We start from the raw sequence: 26,495 nt of genomic DNA, 5'->3' as shown, positions 1-26,495 counted from the left end.
CTATGTACAAATGTACTTGGAACCTTCTGGGGGTGCAGTTTCTGTGAGGGAAAAAGAAAGTCAGTTGAATAGTGATTTAGAAACATTGTCAGTAGGTAGACAAAATTGCTGGAGAAACTCAGCGGGTGAGGCAGCATCTATGGAGAGATGAAATAGGCGACGTTTCGGGTCGAGACCCTTCTTCACAAACATTGTCATGTACCTCATGCAGTTTTGAATGAAATTGTGTGTCTGGTTCCAAAACTGAAGAGGCCCCTAAGCCTATTTTGTTTGACTTCAGATTGCTTCTGCATCCAAACCTTCCTAAAGAGAGCAACAGACTTGATAAGTACTGTCCTGTCTCAAAACACCCTGCGTGATTCTGCTAATTTAGAAAAGCAAGTTGTCCTTCTTTCCTTGTAAGCAGCAGCATTGCTCATCTAAAGATCCAGTGTTCTATTTCTAAAACAATTCAAAATATGTTGCTTTTGGGGAGTTAATCAGGCATTCTTTTATTTTAATCACTCTTCACTATATGCAATTGGACACGCAGAGAACCAATTGCAGAAGAAAATGTGGGTTGACAGGCCTGCTGTTGCATCAATAGCTTGTACTGTGTCAACTCGCTGAACTGAACTAGCCCACAATTATTTGTTCTCGACTTCTCTCCATGACATTAGGCCTTGTACGCATGTCAGAGCAAAAAGCAGAGAACAATACATATAAGCTGCTTTTCTTTCGCAGAGTTGGCAAAAAAAAGTGGATGGAAATGCTGAGTGGTGAACTTCACAAAGGGTTTATAAGTAGAGTTTTTTCTTTAACCTGCTGTCATTAAATGAAAGTCGTAACATGTCTTCAATATGCTGCTATGTAATGATAAACAAATTTCAGTTCACTGCCGTTAAAATAAAGTTTGCAATATTAAATCCCAGTGTTTTGTTAAACAAATGGTAATTCATGGAAGAAAGAGTGTAGTAGAGATTAGCTTAGTTGGGTAGATATATGCAGTATGTTTAAAATGTGCTTTTATGATTACATGATCCACATTTGCAGGTGTGTATTGCATTGGCCATGATTGTAGTTCATTTTTATCTGATACGTTTATACTTTTTGCCTTGCTCAAATATGCAGCTTTTGCCCCAAACCCACTTCCTCCGTGAATAGGAACCTAAGACAAATTTGCATAAACACAGCATTTTTTTTGCATCTTCAAACCCATTCACACTTGAATCCCATGATATTTTTTAGATGAACTATTATTGCTATGAAGACAAACATGGCAGCTAAAAGGTTTTGGGTGCTGGTCAATGAGCTGAAAGTTGACTTGCACACCATGCAAACTTCCCTGAGCCTCAAGTAGTGTCAACCAATGTTTTGTGCAACTGCATGGGTGCTTGGAGTAGCAACCTGTTACATTAATGCAACAGTGAAGTGTTAAAACTGGTCTTCAACCCACAACCATCTGCTGCCTCAAAGGAAAGGTTGCAATTATCCACCAATAAATGAGAAAAGTTAAATAAACGGTGGATCTTGTTTCTCACGATGAAAGATGATGAGCCTGAAGTGAACTGGTAGTGTGGTATGTGAAAAAAGACATACAGCCTGTTTCTGGTCTAACAGCCAACCCTGGCTAATCAGGCCTAGAACATACAGCTCAAGTACAGGCCCTTCAGCCCACAATGTTTGCATCTGCACACAACTCATCATTACCTGCATATCCATGTGCATATCCAAAAGTTGTTTAAATGCCGCTAATGTATCTGCTTTAACCTCCGGCCTCACCAGCGCATTCCAGGCACTCGCTGCCCACGGTGTAAAAAAAAAACCATGCCTTGCGCATCTTCTTTACACTGTGTCCCTCTCACTTTAGGACCCTTTCTTGGTGTGAAGAGAGATTCAAATATTCTTAGGCTGTTGCAGTATGCAACTTGTCTGTTCCCCTCCACTAACCATTCCCCTCCCCCCTCCCCCCCCCCCCCCCACCCTGCAAACTACGTCCCATCTGAATCTCTGACATTCTGAGCAATTATACATTAATTAGTGTCATATTTAGTTATATTCATAAACTATCGTTACACTGAGCACCCTTGCTACTCATGGCCCACTGTTTGGTCCACTGACCCTCGTTTGAAGGGTGTCTCCACCAGACTCTGCTTCTTAATGTGCAGTACAGACCGTGGTCCTCGTCCACGGAGCTTTGGTGTTGGCTGCACCGGGCGCAGTGCGTCCCTCAGCATATACTCCTGCAGTCTGGAATGAACCAGTTGGCAACTTTCCCTGATGGATCTGGCTCTGCTGGTTCGTCAACAAGTTTCAGGCAGACCTTGGATCAGAGTCTGAAGATGTGTCTCGACCTTTTTTGTGCTTTTCGGTTTTGTGTCTAAGGTGTAAACCAGCATCTGCAGTTCCTTCCTACGCAAAGAGCATCTTTCACTGGAGTCGATGATCTTTCAACAGCACTTGATTCCTCCAGCACTCTATTTTGCTCATGATTCCAGCTTTTGCAGTTCCTTGCTTCTCCACCAAACTTTTGAGGGATGACCCCATCCTACACCTTTGTTTTGTGGATTGTGTGTGGTACATGATGTGTGTATTGTGACTAGACATTGAATGGGTAATCTTCCAATCACACTCACTGGAGATGGGAGGGAAGTCCTGACTGACCGATGATGGAAATTAATAATGTAGGGTACCATTCCACTTGGTCTGTCACAATGGTTAAGAAGGGTCTGAAGAAGGGTTTCGGCCCGAAACGTTGCCTATTTCCTTCGCTCCATAGATGCTGCTGCACCCGCTGAGTTTCTCCAGCATTTTTGTGTACCTGTCACAATGGTTGTTTAACATCTGATAAGGTACCTTGAGTAGAGGCAGCTGATTTATCAGCATTTAATGACATGGAACATGATGTAATTGTATAAGCATAAACATGAGCCTTCATCTCTACTTCCTCATGTTGCAAATTATTGTGCATGCTCAGAATGGAATTACCCACCCTAATACACCAGGCTCCAATTCTACCACTGCCCCCACCTTGGCAGAAAGGCTAAAGTACCACTAAAGCCAGAATGGTGTATTGTGGCATGACTTGTTTCTGCAATCATAAATGGGTATAAAATGTAGTTGGTATGTTGAAATGGTATCAATTTGCTTGTATGATCTCGTTCAAAGATTTCAGTTATTTATCTCTTAAAGATTGCACACAGTTTGTCATTTGGGTGGAATGTCACAAGAGATTAAAGTGCATTGTAACGTTGTCAGTAGTCGAAGGACCAACATGCTTACTAAGAGCGCAGTTCCAACATAAAAATGCACGACTAATAATTGTGGCCTATTTCAAAGTTAAGTGTTAAGTAATGAGTTGTAATAAGAGTTTGCCATGTAAACCACTTCCTGTAACATTGCAGTTGCTGACCCTGGCTGCTGCCTCATTCTAAAACAGCGCTATTCTAGGTCAACAGTCTGCAGTGGTATAAGAACCTTACGAGTGTTTGATCCTTGACTCATTTATACTCAAAACTCTGGTTGACCATGAATATCAATCGAGAGATGTGTTTGTTGGTGAACAGTCGCAATGCAAATGAATTGTGACAATGAATTGCACCTCTTGGGGTGTCTTCACTATGTGGAAAATCTTGCTCCTCAATCTTTAAATATTTCCTCAATGTCCTCTAGCTTTAACCCCCCCTGGGCAACCATCCTCACTATCCACAATATTTGTATCATCATCAAATTTACCAGATTACAGACATCCTCATCCAAGTAGCAAACAACAAAGGTCCCTGCACTAATCCCTTTGGTGGGCGACTTCTACATGCCATCACCAAGCCAGTTTTGATCTAGCTTGCCAAAACTGAGACCCATCTGCCCTCATTTTATCGACCATCATATAATGTGGGAACTTGTGAAAAGCCTTGCTAAAGTACATTTATGCCTTGCCATCAAATTTTTAGTATCCTCCTTGAAAAAAACTCAAATCAAATTTGTGAAGTCTGCAAGGGGTTAAAATTAGTAAATAAATTTGTGGTTCTAATGAGTTGTGAATCTAGTACATATAATGGAATATGAACTGTGTCTTGTTTTCCTGTAGGTGTCATCGACGGGAAATGCACTGCACTGGAAATTGTCGAGGCATTAGGGTAATGTACACATGATTCATTTTTCAGTATCTTAATTACGCTTTCTTTGTAGTGGAAACAATGAAATCATGTTCAGATCAAAGTCCCCAATTACACTTAAATAAAAACTGAAATGCATGAAAGTCAGCTGATCAAACCTTGACTTTGTAGCGAGGACATAGTTAACACGTTGGAACTCAAAGGTCATCCATGTGTTCCAAATTTAGAAAAAACGTCGCTCAACGCTGAGCATTTCGTTTAGTTTGTTTATTATTCAATCAAGTGCTGATCTTGGCTATTGAGTGTTGAATTTCTGTTCCTTGCAAAGCAACGACGGCCGTTCAATTAATGTGATAATAGAACGCGTGTACAGAGGAACGAGAGTTGGCCATTTATCCTTCTATCTGGTATTTGGTATGGTCATGGCTGATCTATAATCTCAATTTATTAGCATTTGTCGCGCATTCTCTTTTTCAGCAAAAATCCTTCGGTTTTGAAAGATTATAAAAAAAATCTAATTTGAAAATGTTGTTTGTCCACCATCAACAATCTTTGGGGAGCGAGTGTGAGATGAACTTATTTCCCTCGTAAACAACCTAGCTAAAGCAGTATTAAAGCTATACCATGATGTTCTTGATTTCTCCCAGAGAAGAAATTCTGCCAGGTCAAATCCATTTTAACATTTTTAATATTTTGATGAGCTTACCTTTCCAATTGCATGTTTTCTGGCAGGTCATTTGGAATTAAAATGGGGAGAATGTCATCACTGGGAGTATGGTGCGTGTACATCGCCATGGAGGTTCAGTCATTGATAGAATTAAAATGCATATTTAGTTTTTTGAGAATGTCAGGATATTGGGAAAGGGAAGGAAAATGGTATTGAAAGAGATGATCTTACTGAAAGCTCAGGGGACTAATAAACCGACTCCTATTCCAATCTATAGTGTTGTATGTTCTAGTATTTTGCTGTTGTCAAATGCATGTTGTCTCAATGTTGTTTGGTATTAAAGTGGGTTTTCCTGTGGTACCTTAGATATTTTTCTGCTGCGACTATTGTTAAGTAAGATTGCTGACCGTAAAACTATTTTAGAAAGAATACACTTGTGAAGGAACAAATGGGCAGATATGTGTCGTAAACCTGGGGTATTTTATAGGAGTTGTATTCATCCCTTACTATGTCATTGGTGTTTGCACACTGTCATCTAACTGAACCAATATGTTAACCGGATGCAATCTAATATGCTTGTATGGTTTAATTGCTAGAGCAAGTTTAACAAATTCGGAGCCACGAACAAGAGGTCGAGGGGTGCACCTCCTGTCCCAGGTTCTGCTGCTGTCTTATTCTACCCTCGGTCAAAAAGAAGGTAAGAACTGTTTCCTCATAGTGTAAGATGATCTTAAAGAAAAGGTTTTTTAACAAGACATAGATGCAGAAAAGGGGGAGCGATGTGGGTTGAAATGAAAGGGTAAATGGTTAACATAGAAATATATAAAATAGGTGCAGGAGTAGGCCATTTGTCCTTCGAGCCGGCAACACCATTCAATATGATCATGGCTGATCATCCAAAATCAGTACCCCGTTTCTGCTTTTTCCCACATATCCCTTGATTCGGTTAGCCCAAAGAGCTAATTATAACTCTCTTGAAAACATCCAGTGAATTGGCTTCACGTGCCTTCTGTGACAGAGAATTCTACAGATTCATAACTCTCTGGGTGAAAAATGGCCTACTATCTATTCTTAAACTTTGACCCCCCCTGGTTCTGGACTCCCCCAACATGGGAAACGTTTTTCCTGCATCTCGCCTGTCCAATCCCTTAAGAATTTTATATATTTCTATAAGATCCCCTGAATGGATAGCAAATTGGCTCGATGGAAGGAAGCATCAATGATTTGGATGAGAACATACAGGGCAAGATTAGCAAATTTGCTGATGATACAAAAGTTAGTCAAAAAGGCTTTTGGCACTTTGGACTTCCATCAGTCAGAGTATTGAGTATAGAAGTTGGGAGGTCATGTTACCGGTGTATAAGACATTGATGAGACCCCATTCAGAATATTGTGTTCAGTTCTGGGCACCATGTTATAGGAAAGATATTGTCAAGCTTGAAAGGGTTTAGAGAAGATTTAGAAGGATGTTGCCAGGACTAGAGGGTGTGAGCTATGGGGAGAGGTTGAGTAGGCTGGGTGTCTATTTCATGGAGCGCAGGAGGATGAGGGGAGATCATATAAAAGTATATAATATCATGAGAGGAATAGACCCGGTAGATGCACAGAGTCTTTTGCCTAGAGTAGGGGAATCGAGGACCAGAGGACATAGGTTCAAGGTGAAGGGGAAAAGATTTAATAGAAATCCGAGGGGTAACTTTTTCACACCAAGGGTGGTCGGTGTATGGAACAAGCTGCCAGAGTAGGTAGTTGAGGCTGGGACTATCCCATCGTTTAAGAAACAGTTAGACAGGTTTGGAAGGATATGGACCAACAGCAGGCAAGTGGGACTAGTGTAGCTGGGACATTGTTGGCTGTGTGGGCGAGTTGGACCGAAGGGCCTGTTTCCACACTGTATCACCCTATAACTATGACTCATCCTTCTAAATTCCATGAATACAAGCCCATTCGACCCATTCTTTCACCATATGATGGCCAGTCCTGCCATCCTGGGAATTAACCTGGTGAACCTACTCACTCAATAGCAAAAATTTCCTTCCTCAAATTAGGAGACTAAAACTGCAATCAATACTCCAGGTGTGGTCTCACCAGGGCACTGTACAACTGCAGTAGGACCACCTAAATTCAAATCCTCTCGCAATGAAGGCCAACATGCCGTTAGTTTTCTTCACTGCCTGCTGTACCTGCGTGCTTGCTTTTTGTGACTGATGTACAAGGATAGCCAGGTCTTGTTGCATTTCAATTTTCCTAATCTGACACCATTCAGATAATAATAAACACTTTCCTGTCCTTGCCACCAAAGTGGATAACCTCACATTTATCCACATTATACTGCATCTGCCCACTCACCCAACCTATCCAAGTTACCCTGCAGCCTCATAGCATCCTCCTCGCAGCTCACTCTGCCACCCAGCTTTGTGTTATCCGCAAACTTGGAGATGTTACAATTAATTCCCTCGTCTAAATCGTTAATATATATTGTAAATAACTGGGGTCCCGGCACTGAGCCTGCGGCACCCCACTAATCACTGCCTGCTATTCTGAAAAGGACTCGTTAATTCCTACTCTTTGCTTCCTGTCTGCCAACCTGTTCTCTATCCATGTCAATACCCTATCCCCAATACCATGTGCTCTAATTTTGCACACTAATCTCTTGTGTGGGAGCTTGTCAAAGGCTTTTTGAAAGTCCAGATACACCACATCCACTGGCTCTCCTTTATCCATTCTACTTGTTATAACTTCAAAAAATTCCAGAAGATTAGTCAAGCACAATTTCCCCTTCATAAATCCATGCTGACCTTGACCGATCCTGTCACTGCTTTCCAAATGCACTGTTATTAAGAGAGGTGTTGATGAAAGGTTTACTTTAGCCAAGTGGGGATCGGAAGCATGCTGCATGAAGGATGACAGAGGTAGGAACATTCGCCAGCTCTGGGGTAGCAGGGTGAGCAATTAAGGAGCCCTAATCTCTAGAGACTGAGACCTGAGATGGGAGATCAACTTTTGTCGTCCATGGGCTAGATTGTCCTCTCTTCTGTGCCCTAAACTTATAATTCTAAGACATACTCAAACCCCAGAATGAATCTGCATGCTCTTTTGCTGAGACTTAAGAATTATTCATATATTTTAACCCACTTTCTTTTATGTTGTGGCTCTATCTAGAGTTTTCACATTTGTATATTAGCTTTATCTGCTACTTAGTCACTTAAGGATTTTGTAGATGAAAGGGTGGAATTGTTTGCTGTGGTTATGGAACAGAATTGGCAAATGGAAAGTCGAAAACTACATTCCTACCATCTGAAATTGAAATGGGCAACTAAAAATGGGGGATTGTAGCCCTAATGTAATAAAATGATTGCAGATGCTGGTTTATACCAAAGATAGACTCAAAGTGCTGGAGTAACTCAGCAGGTTAGGCGGCATCTCTGGAGAAAATGGAGAGATAACATTTCAGGTCGGGACCCTTCTTCAGTCTGAAGAAGGGTCCTGATCCAAAACGTCACCTATCCATTTTCTCCAGAGATGTTGCATGACACAGTGGGTTGTAGCTCTGCTAGTTTCATCCATGTCTCTAAAATAAATATATAAAACTAAAATTGTCTTGTAATTTACTTCTTTCAGTGGAGGTACTGATTATCTTCTATGTCGATCGATTGAAGGACCATCACCTCATTACCCCTTATGTACTGCAAGGATTGAAAGCTCTGGTATGGATATATTTTGTGCCTGCTCTTTAACTGTTTTGTCCTTAGTAAGATGAAAAGCATTAGTGCCCCACATACTTTTCAATTTTTCCCACTATTTATTACGAGAAGACTTCCCTGATCGCCTCCAGGTCAAGTCAAAATGAGTTCAGTTTCTTTTCCCCATATTTCAACCAAGCCTCTGAGCCACAATCATGAGTGGACCCTGGTGCACTAGTTTAGTTTTGTTTATTATTGTCACGTGTACTGTGAAAATTTTCTGCAGATATCAAAACAAGGAGGAAAATACTTTTAAATTGGGTTCTGGCACTGTTTGGTGATGTATGAGGTGATCTCAGGGTGGAACCTTCAGCTCTGCTTTAAGTGCTTTTTTCCCCCAATGTAAACCTTAAAGTTTAGAAACGAGGAACTGTAGGTGCTGGTTAACAGAAAAGGACACCGTGCTGAAGTAACTCAGCGGGTCAGGCAGCATCCCTGGAGAATATGAATAGGTGACTTTTCAGGTCGGGTCCCTTCTTCAGACTGAAGAAGGTTCCTGACCCGAAATGTCACCTATCGATGTTCTCCGAAGATGCAGCCTGACCCGCTGAGTTGCTACATATGGTAGTGCCTTGTGTAATTGCTGTTGTTGGTGGGGAGGACTGTGTCTATGATGGACTAGGCTGAGTTCATCACTCTGCAGCTTCTTGAATCCCTGTGCTTTGGAATTGCTGGTCCAGGCCGTGAAGTAACCAGTCAGGATACTTTTTACAGCGCACCTGGAATAGTTTAGTTTAGAGGTACAGCATGGAAACAGGCCCGTTTACCTACCAAGTCCACGCAGACCCACGATCACCTGTTCTATCCTACACACTAGGTACAATTTACAGAAGCCAATTAACCTACAAATGTGCATTTCTTTGGAATGTGTGAGGAAACTGGAACAGCCAGAGAACACCCATGAAGTCACAGGGAGAACATACAAACTCTGTACAGTCAGCCGGGATCAAACCTGGGTCTCTGGCACTGTAAGGCAGTAACTACAGTGATGTCCAAGTCTTGTAGAGTATTTGCATGCATGGCAAATCACTTTAAACTTCATGGACAGGTCATCTGGGATGCTAACGCCCAGGAATTTGAAGCTGGCAACTCTCCACAGCCAACCTACAAATGGAAACTGGTGCGACGGTCAAAAGAGAGCACAGCGCACGCAAATGAAAAATATTCCCGTAGTTGCTGTGCGATTAAAAGGGTCGACCACATCAAGAGTGGTGTTCACTGCTCTGATTGCACAGGGGCCATCACCCGATAGAGTCAGAAGACGGGGTCAAAAACGTAATGTGTAGGAAAGAACTGCAGATGCTGGTCTAAATGCTGGAGTAACTCAGCGGGACAGGCAGCATCTCTGGATAGAAAGAATGGGTGAAGTTTCGGGTCGAGACCCTTCTTCAGACTTGTCAAAAACGTAATATTCATGTTAAACCAGGCACATCTCCGGATGTTGAAATGTGCAACTGCTTCCTACAGAGAAAATGCTACTTTAAAAAAATAAAGGATTTTTTATAAAGAGCTTTTGCGTCATTGGCACTTCACTACCCAGTATTAATTTTTTTTATTTGCATACACAACAAAGGCGAATTGTGATTCCAGTCTGTAAGCATTCTTTGTCTGCAATGACAGCTCATGCTGCATCACAATGAATGATTTGAAGTTAAAACAAGTTCTTCAAATTTTCCCAAGATATAATTGTGGATCTGAGTGCACTCTCTTATTACCTTTGTGATGCCGATATCACTTTGTTAGGTGCAAGCTACTGCTCACAAAAAAGTGCACGAAAAGCCACTCATTTGTAGCTGCCTGACCCCCATTTTACTTTTAGCCACTGTGTTTACCTGTGTTTGTCTGTTTACACAAGTATTTTTGTAGCGCAAAGGCCAGATTAACTGCTAGGTACCACACCACAACAGTGCATATACTTTAGATAGACTCTGCTGGAGTAACTCAGCGGGTCTGGCAGCATCTCTGGGGGAAATGGGTGGGTGACGATTCTGGCTATGGGTCATTTTTTCTAGTAATTAGAAGCAGAATTTCTGAGGATATTCCCATCCTATGTGCGGATTAGAAACCAACTAACCCTGTTTTGCTCCATTGCAAGATAGCATCTGAGCATGGTGACTGTGTGCTGAGGGGTATCTACTATCATCAGGTCCAATCGTCTCACTCTTCATGTTTGCTTGATTGTATTTGTTTATGGTATATCTGATTGATCGGATAGCGCGCAAACAAAAGCTTTTCTGTGTACCTTGGTATACATGCAAACAATAAACCTAAAACTTTTCCATGTCCTTCATCACTGCTAAGATTGATGAGCATCCTATACATCAGGGGTCGGCAACCCGGTTCTGCCTAGGGGCCGGGCCCTGGGTCTGTGAGCGGTTGGAGGGCCACATCTATCGCCATGGTTAATGAACATGGTTAATAAACTAATGACATAGTTATATATTTAAGAAATATTATGTCTACTGAACATAGGAGTTAGTTTGAGACACTGGTATTGAAACAACCCTCAAGAATTTTAAGATCAACTTTGTGTTTATTGTGCAAAAGCAACTATTTAATTTAACACAACCATTAACACAATTTAATATAAGCATCGACTACAGTGGAATTAACATTGCAAAAACAACGATTTAACAACAACCAATGCAATTTAACATTAACATACAGTGGAATCAACATTCCTCACTGACGACAGCCCGATGTACTGACCCTCTCGTCGGGATGATCGAAACTCCGGCATCAGGACGGATTGCAACACAACAAGAAAAAGTTTCCCCCCCCATTCCCCCCCCCCCCCACATAAAACATATGAAGAAACACCAAAACATAACCTTAACACACTCAAAACAACTAAAACAGAGAAGGGCCATGACAGGCTGCTTGCGAGCAAAAAAGATACCAATGTGGGCCGGATGCCTGCGGGGAAAAAAAACGTCTGTGGGCCGGATGATTTCGAGTTACGGGCCCTGCCATACATAATGCTCCACCATGACTTCTTACCCCACCCCTCTGGTGAATTGAGTAGAATAGTTTTTAAATGTTATTTTGATACTTTTATGACCATTGGTGCTTTTTAATTCCAGATATCTGTAGTTATCTTGATATAAATTTTCAAACTGCCGTTTTGTGTTTAACTCCATTCCAAATCTGTTGTCTGCCTTTGGGATCAATAATCTAGTAAAAGAGCCAATTTGCTCTGTATCCTAATGCATTTATTCAATTAGTTGTTGGTGTGAGCTTTTTGTTTTGGTATGACACAATGGGTCCTCATGTTTCACGAACAATAACTACATAATTGAGACCCCCGGAGAACGATGTGGTTTAACTTGTCTTCTGCCCACTCTTGGTACCTTGAATAACTTTATTTTCTCTCTATCCTTAGAGTATGAGTTCTGTGATGCCAGAAGGGTTGGCGGTGATGGTTTTGAAAGCATTGTTCCAGGAGCTACATGTTCAGGTGAGTGTCAGAAAATCCAAAATCCAAACACCTCTGAGAGAAAGCCCAGATAAATTGGTGAAGGTTTCCTTCAGACCACCTTCTGACCAAAACCCCCACTTATGGTTTGTCCTGAATATAGACTTTGGGTGGAGGTTAATTTCTAGAATGCAGATTATATCTGCACACTGACTATTATTTATAAGCCAGGACCACAATGATTCTGTCAAATGTCATAAAGCGACGCAAACTCAGCAGATCAGGCAGCATCCACTAGCCCCATGAGCTCTATCTAACTCACTTTTAAATTCATCCAGTGAATTGGCCTCCACTGCCATCTGTGGCAGAGAATTCCACAAATTCACAACTCCCTGGGTAAATATTTTTTCTCATCTCAGTTTTAAATAGCCTCCACTTTATACCCTGGTTCTGGACTCCCTCAACATTGGGAACATTTTTCTTGCATCTGGGTTGTCCAGTCCTTTTATAATTGTATACGTTTCTATAAGATAGCCTCTCATCCTTTTAAATTCCAGTGAATACAAGCCCAGTCTTTCCAATCTTTCATCATATGACAGTCCCGCCATCCCACGGATTAACCTCGTGAACCTACGCTGCACTGCCTCAATAGCAAGGATGTCCTTCCTTGATGGTCTTTGTTACGGAGTTAAGTCAGGAGTCTGGTACACAATGGAAACATTAAAGACGAGTGTTGTCTCTTTAACGTGAGCTTTTCTTTCCTCCTTTAGTCACTATTACAGTCTGACAGGCATTCAGTATACAGCATAATCACCAATTTCATGGACAACAGAGAGCAAGGTAAACGTTTTTCATTCTGATTACATCTGACATTTTTTTTTCCAAGGACAATTGTAGTTTATAGAAAGCAGCCTGAAAGGTAGAAGTGGCCACAAAGTGATCTGTCACTATTTTCTCTAACAGTAGCAAACCTCTTTAGGTGATTTGGCATCTATCGCTCAGCCCTATGTAAAAAAAGTTGCTTCACAGTACACTGATTGGGTTATTTATAAGGATGACAATCCAAGTAAAATCCACAAACATCTGCAGTAACTCAGTAGTCAGGCAGCATCTCCGGAGAACATGGATAGGTGATGTTTCAGGTCAGGACCCTTTTTCAGACTGAGGCACTTTGTGTCTATCTTTGATATAAACCAGCATCTGCAGTTCATTTTTATTAGATTTAGTGTTGTTTAGAGATACAGCATGGCAACATGGTCCACTGAGTCCACGCGAATCATTGATCACCAGTTCTATGTTATCCCACTTTCTCGTCCACTCTACACACTAGGGGCAATTTTCAGAGGCTAATTAACCTACAAACCCACACGCCTTTGGGAACTTAAGTGATGGTGTGTATTTTTTTCAAAACCCATACTGAAAATTTCTTTGCATACTCCCATTTTGCATTTTGTTCCCTCAGAAATCAATAGTGAGCTGTATTTCTTCTGAATTACTGTACAATGTAACACTGATTTTTGCACTGTTTGCTCTTCTGGGCACAGAGCTGAAGGGTCTGGGAGCGGATTTCACATTTGGTTTTATTCAAGCGATGGATGGAGAGAAGGACCCAAGGAATTTACTAATGGCCTTTCTGATCTCCAGAGACCTCATCGTAAATGATTACGACCTTGGTACGTATGTGTGTACGGGTCTGGATAAATCATACTTTTACTTGCACTGTACAATGCAATTGATGTGCAGTTCAAAAGCAAATAATTTCAGATTTTTGCCACCGCTGACACAGCCTGGCACTCTACTGGAATACCTTGGGAGGTGTTTCTCCTTGGTCACGCCTCTAGTTTAAGAACTGTTGTAGTTGTCTTTTTGCATTTAGCTATGCATGCAGCTGATTAAAGTTGTATGTTGGTAAGATGAATCAACATAGCAGCTGCTAGTGAGGATGGACTGTGTCACACAAATGATTACTTCGAACAGTCAATGGGAATGTAAAGTTTTTTTCCCCTCATGGCATCAGAGGTCATGGTACATCTGCTGATCATTATTCTTCACTGGAAATTTGGCACCCACCACAATTTTGTTTGGTGTATGGAAGATAATAACATTTACTGTTTTGGAGCTTAAGTTGCCTGAGTGAGAAAGATGGGACGCGTTTTAACTCTGCCCTCTTTTCTTCCCCCCCCCCCCTCCCTCGTACGTCTCCCCCTGCCCCCATCTTCCTCAGTTAATCACTGTTAACCTCTTACTTGTATTCAAATTTGATAAGCATGCATCATAGCCTCGGACTAAGTCATGTAGAGGAGAGCTCACAGGATCCATGATGGATGATCTCAGTTGTTCCAGTTAGAGGTTGCTGCCATTGATTTTATGTACCTTGAATGCTGGTATCAGACAAAAGACCAATGAGGATTCCTGCCCCTGATTAATAAACAAAATAGACTTTGTGCTGTATAGCCTGGAAACAGGCCCTTCAGTCCAATTCGGCCAAGGTGCCAAACCGGCCTAATCCCACTTGCCCACGCACGGCCCATATCAGTTCATAACCTATCCATGTACCAATTTGGGTGTCTATATTAAATGTCATGTTTGTTACCACTTAACCACTTCCTCTGGTAGCTTGTTCCATTTACGTGCCACCCTCTGTGCAAAAGTTGTCCTTCAGGAAAGTGCAGTCTCTGCTGCCCTTGCAAGCGGCCACTGAAAGGTGAATTAAATAGGAATCTTCTATTGCTGTCTTATTGTTTTCAGGGTCCTTTGTGGAGGAACTCTTTGAAATCACTTCATGCTATTTTCCAGTTGATTTCACACCGGTGAGTTTTTTTTTGTTATTAAGTTACCATTTGAATGAATGTTGAGAAAAGTAGCAAATTCTATCACCATTGTTTTGACAAAATCATCTTGTTAAAGGACAATAAATTTTGAATGTAACTTATCCCCATTTGGTGACTATTAGGTTAAACTAGACCAAGTGCAGACCCGTTGGGTCTGTTCCCCCAACGTGCGGTTGTGGGGGGGGGGGGGGGGGGGGGGGAGGCGGCATGCAGCGTCACACACACTAACTATCTCTCTCTCCCCCCCCCCGCATTCACGCTAATTTCCCCCACTTGATATTATATTAAAATTATTAATTTGCTCCTTTTACCCCATAACCACCCTATCTACTGACACATAGCCCCCAACTTGCAGTCACATCTAGAAATGGGGGGGAGGGGGGTGGAGGGAAGAGGGTAGGGGTGTGTGGAGAGGAGGGGGTTTAGGGGAGAGAGAGGGGGGAGGGAGGGGGAGAGGAGAGGGGGGGGGGGAGGGGTGAGAGGGTGTGCTGAGGGAGGTGGGGAGCAGGGAGGGTGGAGGGAAGGGGGTAGGGGGGGGGAGGGGAGGGACGGTGGGGGAGGGGAGGAGGGAAAGAAAAAGGGGAGAGGGGAGGGGGGGAGGGGAGGAGAGGGGGAGGGGAGTAAGGGGAGGGGAGGAGAGGGGAGGGAAGAGGGAGAGGGGGAAAGAGGAGAGGGGGGGGAAGAGGAGAGGGGGGAAAGAGGAGAGGGGGGAAGAGGAGAGGGGGGAAGAGGAGAGAGGGGGGGAAGAGGAGAGAGGGGGGGAAGAGGAGAGAGGGGGGGAAGAGGAGAGAGGGGGGGAAGAGGAGAGGGGGGGGAGAAGAGGAGAGGGGGGGGAGAAGAGGAGAGGGGGGGAGAAGAGGAGAGGGGGGGAAGAGGAGAGGGGGGGGAAGTGGTGGGGGGGAGAGGGGTGGGGGGGGAGAGGGGTGGGGGGGAAGAGGGGTGGGGGGGGAGAGGGGTGGGGGGCGAGAGGAGAGAGGGGGGGGAGAGGAGGGGGGGATGGGGAGAGAGGTGGGGAGAAAGAGGAGGGGAGAGAGAGGGATAGGGAGAGAGAGAGGAGGGGAGAGAGAGTGAGAGTGCCTTTTTACTTCAACCCAAACCCCCCAAACAACCATTTGCAGGCAGTGCTTTTTTACTTCAAACTAACCATATTTTCATTTTCAAACCACATTAAGGGTACTCACAGCTGTGTAGACATTTGTTCAGTGTCATTCAGAGCTCAGAGTGACCTCCATATTGCAGAGACTGATTGAGGCACACCACTTCCTGGTTTTATAGTCCCTCCCCCTCCCTCCAGCAGGGGCAGCAGAGAGAATGGTGATTTTTTTAAAACATTAATTTCTCTCTGATTTTTCATCGATGGGAAAAATACTCTGGTCCAGGAAGGCAGACGTGGGCTCTGATCGAGGTGGACAAAAATGACGGCCGTAGGTGACGGCGTTCTCTTGGAAATCGCAGCACAGTAGGCCAGAAGCGGTCAAGATCAGACTTTTAGTAATATAGATATAATGCTTATGCAGTGGTGACAATAAGAAAACTGACTTTTTATATGATAGTAATTGATAGCAAGGTCAAGTACAAAGGTACTAGAGGAGCTAGTATCTTTGGTCAAGTATCAAATTTTGGGTGAAGGGGAGACAATACTGGGGAGTTCGAGCCTTGGACCATATTAAGACTTGGGGAGGGCACATTTTAGCTTTGTGTTGGAGAGGGGAGAAGAATGTCTTTAATAATTTAAAATTAAAGCAAGAGTTTTAAATTTTGAACAAAAAATAGCAATAAAATGGAATGACTCGTAAAGGTGGGGGAAGAGTGAATTAATAATTCACATGAGAGTGTCTCTCTAGTTTATTGTCATATGCTCAAGTGCAGCTTGCAGTACCAGCTGGAATAAAGCACTAGCGCAATTGGGTGTATAGGACAAACCAATTAAGTTGAAATGGATTTCATTGTGCATTGATATTTTTAAAAACTGACCACACTGTTTTCTTGTTTGTAGCCTTCGACTGACCCACACGGAATATCTCAAGATGATCTGGTGCTGAGCCTGAGATCTGTTCTTACTGCGACACCTCGGTTTGCAGAGGTATCTCTTAGAAATCTCATATCTTAGCTTTCATCCATCACTTCTGCTGCAATGACCTAAATGCAAGCTCTTCAACTTCTTCTTTAACTTATTATTGTTGATGGAAAACTTCATTTGGTTTACCACTGTCCAGAAAATAACATGTTTTCTAACTGATATGGCCCAGATATAAAACACTGCACAGGGTGCTTGCGTCTTAATAGTCTTCTGAGAAGGCCAAGTAATTCGCTCGGGAGTACCAAAACCACAACATGCCTCTTCAACTGGTGGTCTACAACAGTTTAAGCCACGAGCGTGCTGCCTGAAAGGATGTTGAAGGCAGTAGCCTGCACTAAAAAAATCTTGAATAACCATAAGAAATGAAGCTCTTAAGGTCCCCTTTTAAATTTTGTATCACTCCGAACTCCATTCCGTTCAATGATAATTTGGGATTGACAAGAATTGGTGCCATTTTCAACAATCCTGCATATGACTACATTTTAAAATAAGGCCACTTATAAGATCACACTTAGCATCAACCCACTTTGATTCCGCAATAGTCCAAACTATTTTCCGCTTCAGCTTTGAATGAAATACCCTCACCAGCTCTCAACACCAGGCCTTGAGTTTACTTGTCAATTTAGTTTTGTACCTTTATGCATTTTCTGTTGATTTGTTTCTGTTCTTGGCACACAGTTCCTATTGCCACTTCTGGTGGAGAAGCTGGATTCAGATGTTCAGAACGCAAAGGTGGATTCCCTTCAAACTCTGGTAAGTGAGGAGCTTGGTTGTTAGCATTTTGCATGTGGATCTGGAGTGGCATTACACATCCACTGATCGGCTTTGGTGAAGTCACTTGCCAGGTTTGTTACTTTCAATCCATTATTGTAAATGGGTAAATGCAGATCGCTGCAACTAAACAGTGGCACATCTGATCGAGGCACTGCCTCACAGCTCCAGAGACCTGCATTTAATCCTGACCTCGGGTGTTGCCTGGAGTTTGGACGCTCTCCCTGTGACCTGATGGCATTCCTCCTGATACTGCGGATTCCTCCCACATCCCAAAGCACTTCCCCGGCAGTGCCTCCCGAGCCATCTAAAAGAACAGTGGCACTGGTACATTGGACTACTGTTTGTAAGCCTTGTGCACCATTCTTACAACTGCTGTTCCATCATTGTTGCTGGGCCAAACATTCAGCACACCCATGGTCCAGGTGAAGCTCACAACCACCAGAAGACCAAGGGAGGGCCAATAAACATCATGCTTGTGACCATAGCATCCTCAGCATCAGTGAAGTAAATCTTCTCTCTATGTTCTTTGTCCTTCAGATGGCATGCTGCAAAGACTACAGGACAAAAGATCTGAAAGAATTCCTACCAGCTCTTTGGCATTCCATACGCAGAGAGGTAAGAGAAAGGAGGAATACCTTGCAGCATCTGCTTGTGGCCTGGGTACCAGCTTCAGCACAGTTTGTCATAATCGGAGACTGAGATCCAAGCCCCTCTCGTGAGATTAAAGCAGAGGTTGGAACTTTTGTCAGTTGTTGAGGGGTGGGGAGATGCACTGTACATATGCCTTGTCCCTAAACTGGGCTTGTTGCCTGAGGACTTTGGATTGTGAAGCTGCACAGTAGCGTAGCGGTAGAGTTGCTGCCTTACAGTGCCTTACAAGTTCGATCCTGACTATGGGTGCTGTCTGTATGGAGTTTGTACATTCTCCCTGTGACGAGTGGGTTTTCTCCAGGGTTTACTCCCACATTCCAAAACCGTGCCGGTTTGTAGGTTAATTGACTTCTGTAAATTGTCCCTAGTGTGTAGATTGGAACTAGTGTGCGGGATGCATGTTCGTCTGCCTGCACTGCTTGGGCTGAAGGGCTTGTTTCCACACTGTATCTCTAAAACTAAGAACTAAATTATTTTAAAAGTTAGGCGCCAAAGACTATATTTTTAGTTGTGAGCAAGACCAAAACTGGATGTCATTAATACCAGAAAATTACTGATAAATCCATTTGGAAATAGAAATTTAAAAGATTGGATTGTTTACCTCACTATTACAGTGCCACAAATGTAGATCATCTTCAGGGAAATATGACAACACGGAAAAAGGCGCAGCAAGTGGTGGCAAAAAGTGTTGGATGAAGAGGGGATCTGGGAAGCTCGACATGGAGCAAAAGCACAGACAGGGACTTAATAAGGCAGTGACTGAATTAACCTGGCAGCAATGACTTGGCGATTATTTTGTTGGAAATATCATGTACAGGGCTGTCTTACAAGCAAGACGGGTTTAGAATATCCTCTTGTAATTTGAAGTCGGTCTGAAGATGGGTTCTAACCTGAAACGTCACTTACTCTATTTCTCTAGAGGTGCTGAGTTACTCCAGTACTTTGCGTCAACCCCTGGCTATAGGTTTCTGGGCATCAGTTGTGATGGGCAATTTCCTTTTACGGAGAGCGTTCAAATTAATTGGGTGACCTACTGCACCCTCATTTCCATGCTGTCCAGCCAGTTTACCTGTTGGTGCATGTGATGTTTCACTTGCAATGAACCATCGTGAGCTTTATACCAAGTATTCATTTTAAGGCACAAAGTTTTGGAATAACTCAGCGAGTCAGGCAGCATCTGTGGAGAACATGGACAGCTGACGTTTTGCGTTGGGACCCTTCTTCAGAAAGCCCTTCTTGATAAGGTTGGGATCCTTTGTATACAGAAGGGTCCAGACCCAAAATGTTCTCCAGAGATACTGACTGACCCACTGAGTTACTCCAGCGATGTGTGCCATTTTTTTGCTGTAAATCAGCATCTGCAGTTCCTTGTGTTTACAAGTACTAATTTTCTTCTGTCTAGGTCTTTCAGACAGCAGTTGAAAAAGTCGAGACTGAAGGTCTAGCTGCTCTCCAGGCAATCGCGACCTCCCTGTCCAAGTCTGTGATTGATTCAGATGCAGAGGATAGCCTGGATACTTTCCTTAGCAATGTTCTACAAGGTGTGTGCAGAAGACACTGTGCTAAATGACCAGAGCAATGTCTTTCATTCATTCATTGATCCTGTACAGTAATGTAGTATCTTGAAATCTGTCCCCTTTCTATCTTCTCTCAGACTGCGAGCATCACTTGTGTGAACCGGACATGAAACTTGTTTGGCCAAGTGCCAAACTTCTTCAAGCAGCGGCGAGTGCTTCCTACAGGGCATGGTGCAAGATTACCAGCTGCATCTTCCCTCTGCTCTTGGAGCAATTCAACAAGCATAAACAGGTAAAGTGAGAACAATTGTTCAGCTTGGAGGTACAGCATGGAAACGGGACAACCGACTCCTTACTCACCCAGTCACGAGTTCCATGTCATCCCACCTTCGCATCCATTCCCTACACTAGGGGCAGTTTACAGAAGGTCAGCTAACCAACAAACCTGTACGTCTTTGGGATGTGGGAGGAAACCGGAGGAACCTGTGTGGTCACAGGGAGAACATACAAATTCCACACAATGTGTTCAGGTCAGGATCAAGCCTGGTTCTCTGGCGCTGTGAGTCAGCAGCTCTACAAGTTGCGCCACTGTCCTACCTACAGTGTTGGCAAGAAACACCGGACGGAGTCTATAATCAATAATTTAACGCAAGAAAGTGGTTATGCACTTTCGTAAAAGCAATTCAAAGGCAGGCTCATACTTTAAAGAAGAAAGGGTGCAGATGAGTGAAGTGTTGATGGATTGAAATGTTCTCCTGCCTGACTCCATCAGGTCTACAGGCGGATACACCAAGTGGTATGGAAGGCAAATAGCATATCTCACACTGATCTCATCTGCCTACACATGATCCATATTCCTCTCTTCTTCGCCCTTCCACGTGCCTATCTAAAAGCCCCTTGAACTCTACTGATACAACTGCCTCTACCACCACCCCTGGCAATGCTTTCTAGGCCCCAACCACTCTGTATATTAAAAAATAAATACTTTCCCTGCACATCTCCATTAAACTTTGTTCCTCTCACCTTATAAGCCCTCTGGTGTTAAACATTTCCACCCTGAGATAAAGTTCTGACTATCTACCCTATCTGTGCCTCATAATTTTAAATACTTCTATCAAGTCTTCCCTCAACCTCCAACCTTTTGCAAGAGGGTTGGAGTTTAGAAATGGGGAAGTTACAATTTACAGGGTACTGTGCACAGTTTTGATCCCTTTAAGAATGGAGATACTGGCATTGGAGGCAGTCCAAAAGAGATTCATAAAGCTACCTCCTGGGCAGAGAGAATTCTACTATCACAAGCAGGTAGTGAGACCTATATTCTTTGGAGATCAGAGGATAATTGCTGAGTTTACCACCTATACATATCAGATTAGTAAGAGCGTCAAAGATTACAGTGACAAAGCAGAATGGGGTTGAGAGGGAACAATAGATCAGAACAATAGAGGGAACCATGATCGATGCTGGAACAGACTCAATGGGCCAAATGGCCCCATTCTGTTCCTAAGTCTTATGGACAATCTGTCATCCTGAGGTTTTCATGAGGTTTTGAAAGTGCAATTAGTCTCCACCATCGTTTCATAGATCACGGCTTCTGAAGGCTTATGCATTCAGATATGCTGTCCTTTGCTTTGGTGGATGTTGAGGGTTTTGTAGCACTGCAAAGAAAAGCAGATTACTAGTGCCCCAAGCGACACCTTCAGCAGCTCCTGCTCTATCCTATCCATGCTGTCCTTGCTGTCAGAGAGATGCTTAAAAGCTATTCAAATTTCATGCAGTAAGGAAAAACATCGAGTGGTTCGGCAATGGGCCTATTCTTCCTGGAATTTAGAAGGCTGAGGGGGGGGACCTCATTGAACCTTACCAAACAGTGAAATGCCTGGATGGAATGGATGCAAAGAGGATGTTTCCACTGGTGGGAAGTCAAGGACTAGATGGCACAGCTTCAGAATAAACATAGAAAATAGGTGCAGGAGTAGGCCATTCGGCCCTTCGAGCCTGCACCGCCATTCAATATGATCATGGCTGATCATCCAACTCAGTATCCTGTACCTGCCTTCTCTCCATACCCCCTGATCCCTTTAGCCACAAGGGCCACATCTAACTCCCACTTAAATATAGCCAATGAACTGGCCTCAACTACCTTCTGTGGCAGAGAATTCCAGAGATTCACCATTCTCTGTGTGAAAAATGTTTTCCTCATCTCGGTCCTAAAAGATTTCCCCCTTATCCTTAAACAGTAACCCCTTGTTCTGGACTGCCCCAACATCGAGAACAATCTTCCTGCATCTAGCCTGTCCAACCCCTTAAGAATTTTGTAAGTTTCTATAAGATCCCCCCTCAATCTTCTAAATTCTAGCGAGTACAAGCCGAGTCTATCCAGTCTTTCTTCGTATGAAAGTCCTGACATCCCAGGAATCAGTCTGGTGAACCTTCTCTGTACTCCCTCTATGGCAACAATGTCTTTCCTCAGATTAGGAGACCAAAACTGTACGCATTACTCCAGGTGTGGTCTCACCAAGACCCTGTACAACTGCTCCTATACTCAAATCCTTTTGCTATGACTAACGCCTCAGACTATCTTTAGAAAGGAGATGAAGAGGAATTTCTTTAGTCAGAGGATGGTGAATCTGTGGAATTCGTTGCTGCAGACGGCTGTGGAGGCCAAGTCATTGGCTATTTTTAAAGCAGAGATTGACAGATTCTTGATCAGTAAGGGCAGGAAAATGGAGTTGAGAGAGAAAGATGCATCAGCCATGATTGAATGATGGTAGACGCAATGAGCCGAATGGCCTAATTCTGCTGGATGGCAGTTAATGAAACTAATGGTGCAATGTTATTTTTCTTTTGCAGAGTAGCCAACGTTGGACGATCTTGGGAATTCTGAAGATTTTTATTAAACTTGCTGACAATTGGAGCAGAGATGAGGAAGGTGTGTGTTGTTTTTCCAGTCTGGATTTCCACATCTGTGTCGGTGCCTGTATCATTGTGGAAATTGGGGGGGGGGAGACAGGGTGGTGATGCATTTTTCACTGATACCTTGCTTGGTCGCACCATCCGTTTCCAGGAATGTGAGTGTTAATAGAATAAGTAGGAAGAGGGGTCATTCTAGCATCACATATAGGGAGAAGCATTATCAACAGTACTATTGTGATCTAGAATGTGTAGCTGTCGTATGTACTGGCAACAGAGCAATGAAATTGCACTGTACGGAGTGAAACAGAACCTACTGACCACAGCTTTTCAAATAAAGATGGCATCATCTTTGAGGACGCCATCATGCACCTGCTCCATCGTTCCTATGCCCACCTGGATAATCCGGGAAGCACTGTGAGAGTCATGTGTTTTTTTACTTCTCCCGTGTTTTTAACACGAGCCTGCACTGCAAGTGAGCAAGCTGACGAAGATGCAGGTGGATGTTCCATTGGTGTCCTGGATCACCAACTACCTGATTGGATAACCACAGTATGTCAGGCCACAGAACTGTGTCTCGGACATGGTAGTGAGCAACACGGGGGCCCCACAGGGGCCGGTCCTCTCTCCTTTCTTGTTCACCATCTACACCTCGGATATAACTCGGACTCCTGCCACCGGCAGAAGTTCTCTGATGACTCTGCAATTGTGGGCTGCATCAGTGAGGGGAGGGAAGCTGAATACAGAAGTGTAGTCAACGACTTTGTAGAATGGTGTGGGCTGAATCACCTGCAGCTCAACACTGACAAGACTAAGGAGTTACTGGTGGACTTTAGGAGGAGAAGAATACCCGTGTTCCCTGTCTCCATCAATGGTGTGGATGTACAGTTTACCGAGGAGTACACATACTTTGGAGTTTACCTGGACTGGTTCAAGAAGTGACAGAGCCGGCTGTATTTTTTAAGAAGGTGCCGCTCCTTCAACGTCTGCAGTAAGATGCTGTAGATGTTCTACCAATCGGTGGTAGCCAACGCCATCTTCTTTGCTACCGTGTGCTGGGCAGCAGGGCGAAGGCTGCGGACACCAACAGGATTAACAAACTCATCAGGAAGGCTGGATGCATCCTGGGGGGAAGAGTTGGATTCATGGGAGGGGGTCTTGGAGGGGAAGATGCTCCTCAAACTGCAGAGCATCCTGGACAATACAGTTCACCCCCTCCTTGACTCACTGGTCATCCTGACGAGTATCTTCAGCAACAGACTGGTTCCACCAAGATGCAGGAAAGAACGTCACAGGAGATCCTTCTTCCCTGTGGCTATCAAACTGTACAACAACTCTCCCTTCTGTTGTGGGGTAGACTGACTCTCCTTCCCCTTCCCCCCCCCCCCCCAAAAAATCTGCACATTCCCAATCCTTTCCACTCATCACTTTAATTTCATGTATCTTGTGTTTTATGACTGTTGGCAGATCAAATTCCCTCCTAGGATAAATAAATAGTTCTATCGTATCGTTACTGCAGCTTAACAGGTCTGTAAATGCAGTAAACACAGATACATTTTTAAAAAATCATTAATTTATAACAAACACTAGTGCAAAAAACCAAAGTCCTTTGTGCAACCATAGACAGTCTGTCGAAGTTCATACGGAGGCACAGTGAGCTGCAAATGCTGGTTTATAAAAAGACACAGTGCTGGAGTAACTCAGTGGGTCAGGCAGCATCTCTGGAGAACGTGGGCAGGTGACGTTTCTGGCCTGGACCCTCCTTCAGATTGTGTGCGTGCGCGCACGAGAGATTATAGATGCTCAGGAACTTCAAGCTGTCGATCATCCATAAGGCATCTCCTTCAACAAGGACAGGGTTCTGTTCATGCCCGGCTTTCTTAAGTCAGCAACTAACTCTTTTACATCTTGCTGACATCATGCATACCCAGCCGTATGAATATTGATTTCTCCAATTTCAAGTAAACCCTGCATTCCCCTTCTCTGCGCTGTTCCTCAACCCTAGACGTCCTGCTGGTTCCACTGTTCTCATCATCCATATATCACTTCGTTATCAACACTTCCACAACCAACAATGGACCATTGAGGGCACCACTTTTCCTTTGTTGTCGGTGTCGGCTCTGATTTGTTCCAAACCTTTTCATGCCTCTTGTTTTCCACTCCCCTAACTCTTGTTCTGAAGAAGGGTCTCAAGCCGAAATGTCACCTATTCCTTTTCTCTTGATCCGCTGAGTTACTCCAGCATTTTGTGTCTATTTTCTCTTGCAATGTTTGCTTGACTGTTGAGTATTTTTCCAGCTCTCCACCAACATCACTGTGAGTCAGCTGTGGACGGAGACTAAAGGTCATGGAATAAACAAGAGCAAACCAAGCCCTGAACTCTGCATTTGTTCCTCTCCCATAACTCAAAGAATATTGTTTATTTTCCCATAGAAATCTTTGCGGAGTACTGTACATTGAGTAGGTGTGTGCTATAGAGGAGGCAGCTGTGGTAAAGTCCTTTGGGAATGATCTTCACAGAGCATAGTTGTTCCCTTTGTTTGCATGCTATAATCAAATGAAACAGCACCGATACTGTCCCTACGAGCTTATCCTGTGGGAGATCAAGCTGTATAAAAAAATGTTGTAATCCTGACAACTGTTCTTTTTCATTTTGTACTAAGATTTTAATAGCGTGAAAAGCAACTGGCTTTGGGGTTTTTTTTTGTTCAGTCATTGTTTACACAATCCTCCTTGGCTAAACCATTGACTTTAATCATTCTACCCAGGATGAAGCGATAAGCTTCCCACATGCTTAAGCTTTGGAGCTCTCTCGCTGCTGCTCTCCTTAAAGACTTTCCTCCTCGATCAAAGATTTTGCTCAATGACCGTAATATTCTTTTTTATGGCTCGGCATTCATTTTTACTTGAGTTCCCTGCTAGGATTTTAGAAGTTGGTACTGGCATCTCTAAAGTTTAATAACTAGATTTTCAAATGTTTAGACTTTTTTTATATTGTAGAAAGATTACTAAACTGTAAAAAAAAAAAGCAAACGGATTAAATTAGGGCACTTAAACGGCTTAACCAGTTTATAGGACAAAGATCTTAAAAAAGCAAGGGCGGTAGAGTTGCTACCTTACAATACCAGAGACCTGGGTTCGATATTCATTATGGCTGCTGTCTGTACGGAGTTTGCACGTTTTTCCTGGGGCTACGTGGATTTTCTCCAGGTGTTCTGGTTTCCTCCCACATTCCAAAGCCATGCAGGTTTTGTAGGTTAATTGGCTTCTGCAAATGACCCCTAGTGTGTAGGATGTGAAACTAGGATAACATAGGACTAGTGTATGGGGTGATCGTTGGTTAGCGCGGACTTTTTATCTAATTCTGTTTTTGTTTCATTTTCCCTCCTTGCAGATGAGAATTCTCTCTGTGCCTTTAAGGATCAACTCTGTGGCCTGGTCTTCTCTGCACTGACCGACTCCAATGCCCAATTACAGACTGTGGGCACCAGCACTTTGGCAGTCCTGGGATCCCAGCAAGGTTCAGATCCTTACACTTTGCTCTCTATGTTTTCCCTTTATATTTGTGATAGAACTTTATCAAATTGCTTGGGTGAGTGCACGGAATTATTAACCCAGGGTAGGAGAATCAAAAACAGGAGGACATGAGGTGAGAGGTGGCAAGATTTAATCAGAACCCGAGGGGCACGTTTTGCACATGGAGGGTGATGAGTATTTGGAACAAGTTGCCAAAGGACGCAGGTAATATAACAACAATTAAAAGTCATTTGGACAGCTGCATGGATAGGCAAGGTTTAGCGGGATATGGACTAA

At 43.4% G+C, this 26,495-nt stretch overlaps 1 protein-coding gene across 1 annotated transcript in view; it reads left to right on the top strand.

Moving 5' to 3' along the window:
* The window catches only part of mms19 (MMS19 homolog, cytosolic iron-sulfur assembly component), a 59,081-nt gene that overhangs the window by 6,710 nt on the left and 25,876 nt on the right, over positions 1-26,495 (top strand). The window contains exons 2-15 of the mRNA XM_033034126.1: positions 4,067-4,115; positions 5,358-5,458; positions 8,383-8,468; positions 11,887-11,961; positions 12,690-12,759; positions 13,464-13,592; positions 14,668-14,729; positions 16,747-16,833; positions 17,509-17,583; positions 18,142-18,219; positions 19,658-19,796; positions 19,910-20,064; positions 22,623-22,701; positions 26,077-26,202. Of these exons, the coding sequence (XP_032890017.1) occupies positions 4,067-4,115; positions 5,358-5,458; positions 8,383-8,468; positions 11,887-11,961; positions 12,690-12,759; positions 13,464-13,592; positions 14,668-14,729; positions 16,747-16,833; positions 17,509-17,583; positions 18,142-18,219; positions 19,658-19,796; positions 19,910-20,064; positions 22,623-22,701; positions 26,077-26,202 (1,311 nt within the window). The remainder of the gene's footprint in view (positions 1-4,066; positions 4,116-5,357; positions 5,459-8,382; positions 8,469-11,886; positions 11,962-12,689; positions 12,760-13,463; positions 13,593-14,667; positions 14,730-16,746; positions 16,834-17,508; positions 17,584-18,141; positions 18,220-19,657; positions 19,797-19,909; positions 20,065-22,622; positions 22,702-26,076; positions 26,203-26,495) is intronic.

This window comes from Amblyraja radiata, chromosome 15 (genome assembly GCF_010909765.2).
Source record: "Amblyraja radiata isolate CabotCenter1 chromosome 15, sAmbRad1.1.pri, whole genome shotgun sequence".
NCBI classification, from domain to species: Eukaryota; Metazoa; Chordata; class Chondrichthyes; order Rajiformes; family Rajidae; genus Amblyraja; species Amblyraja radiata.
Note: the sequence above shows the minus strand (reverse complement) of the source record. Positions and strands in the feature narration are given on the sequence as shown.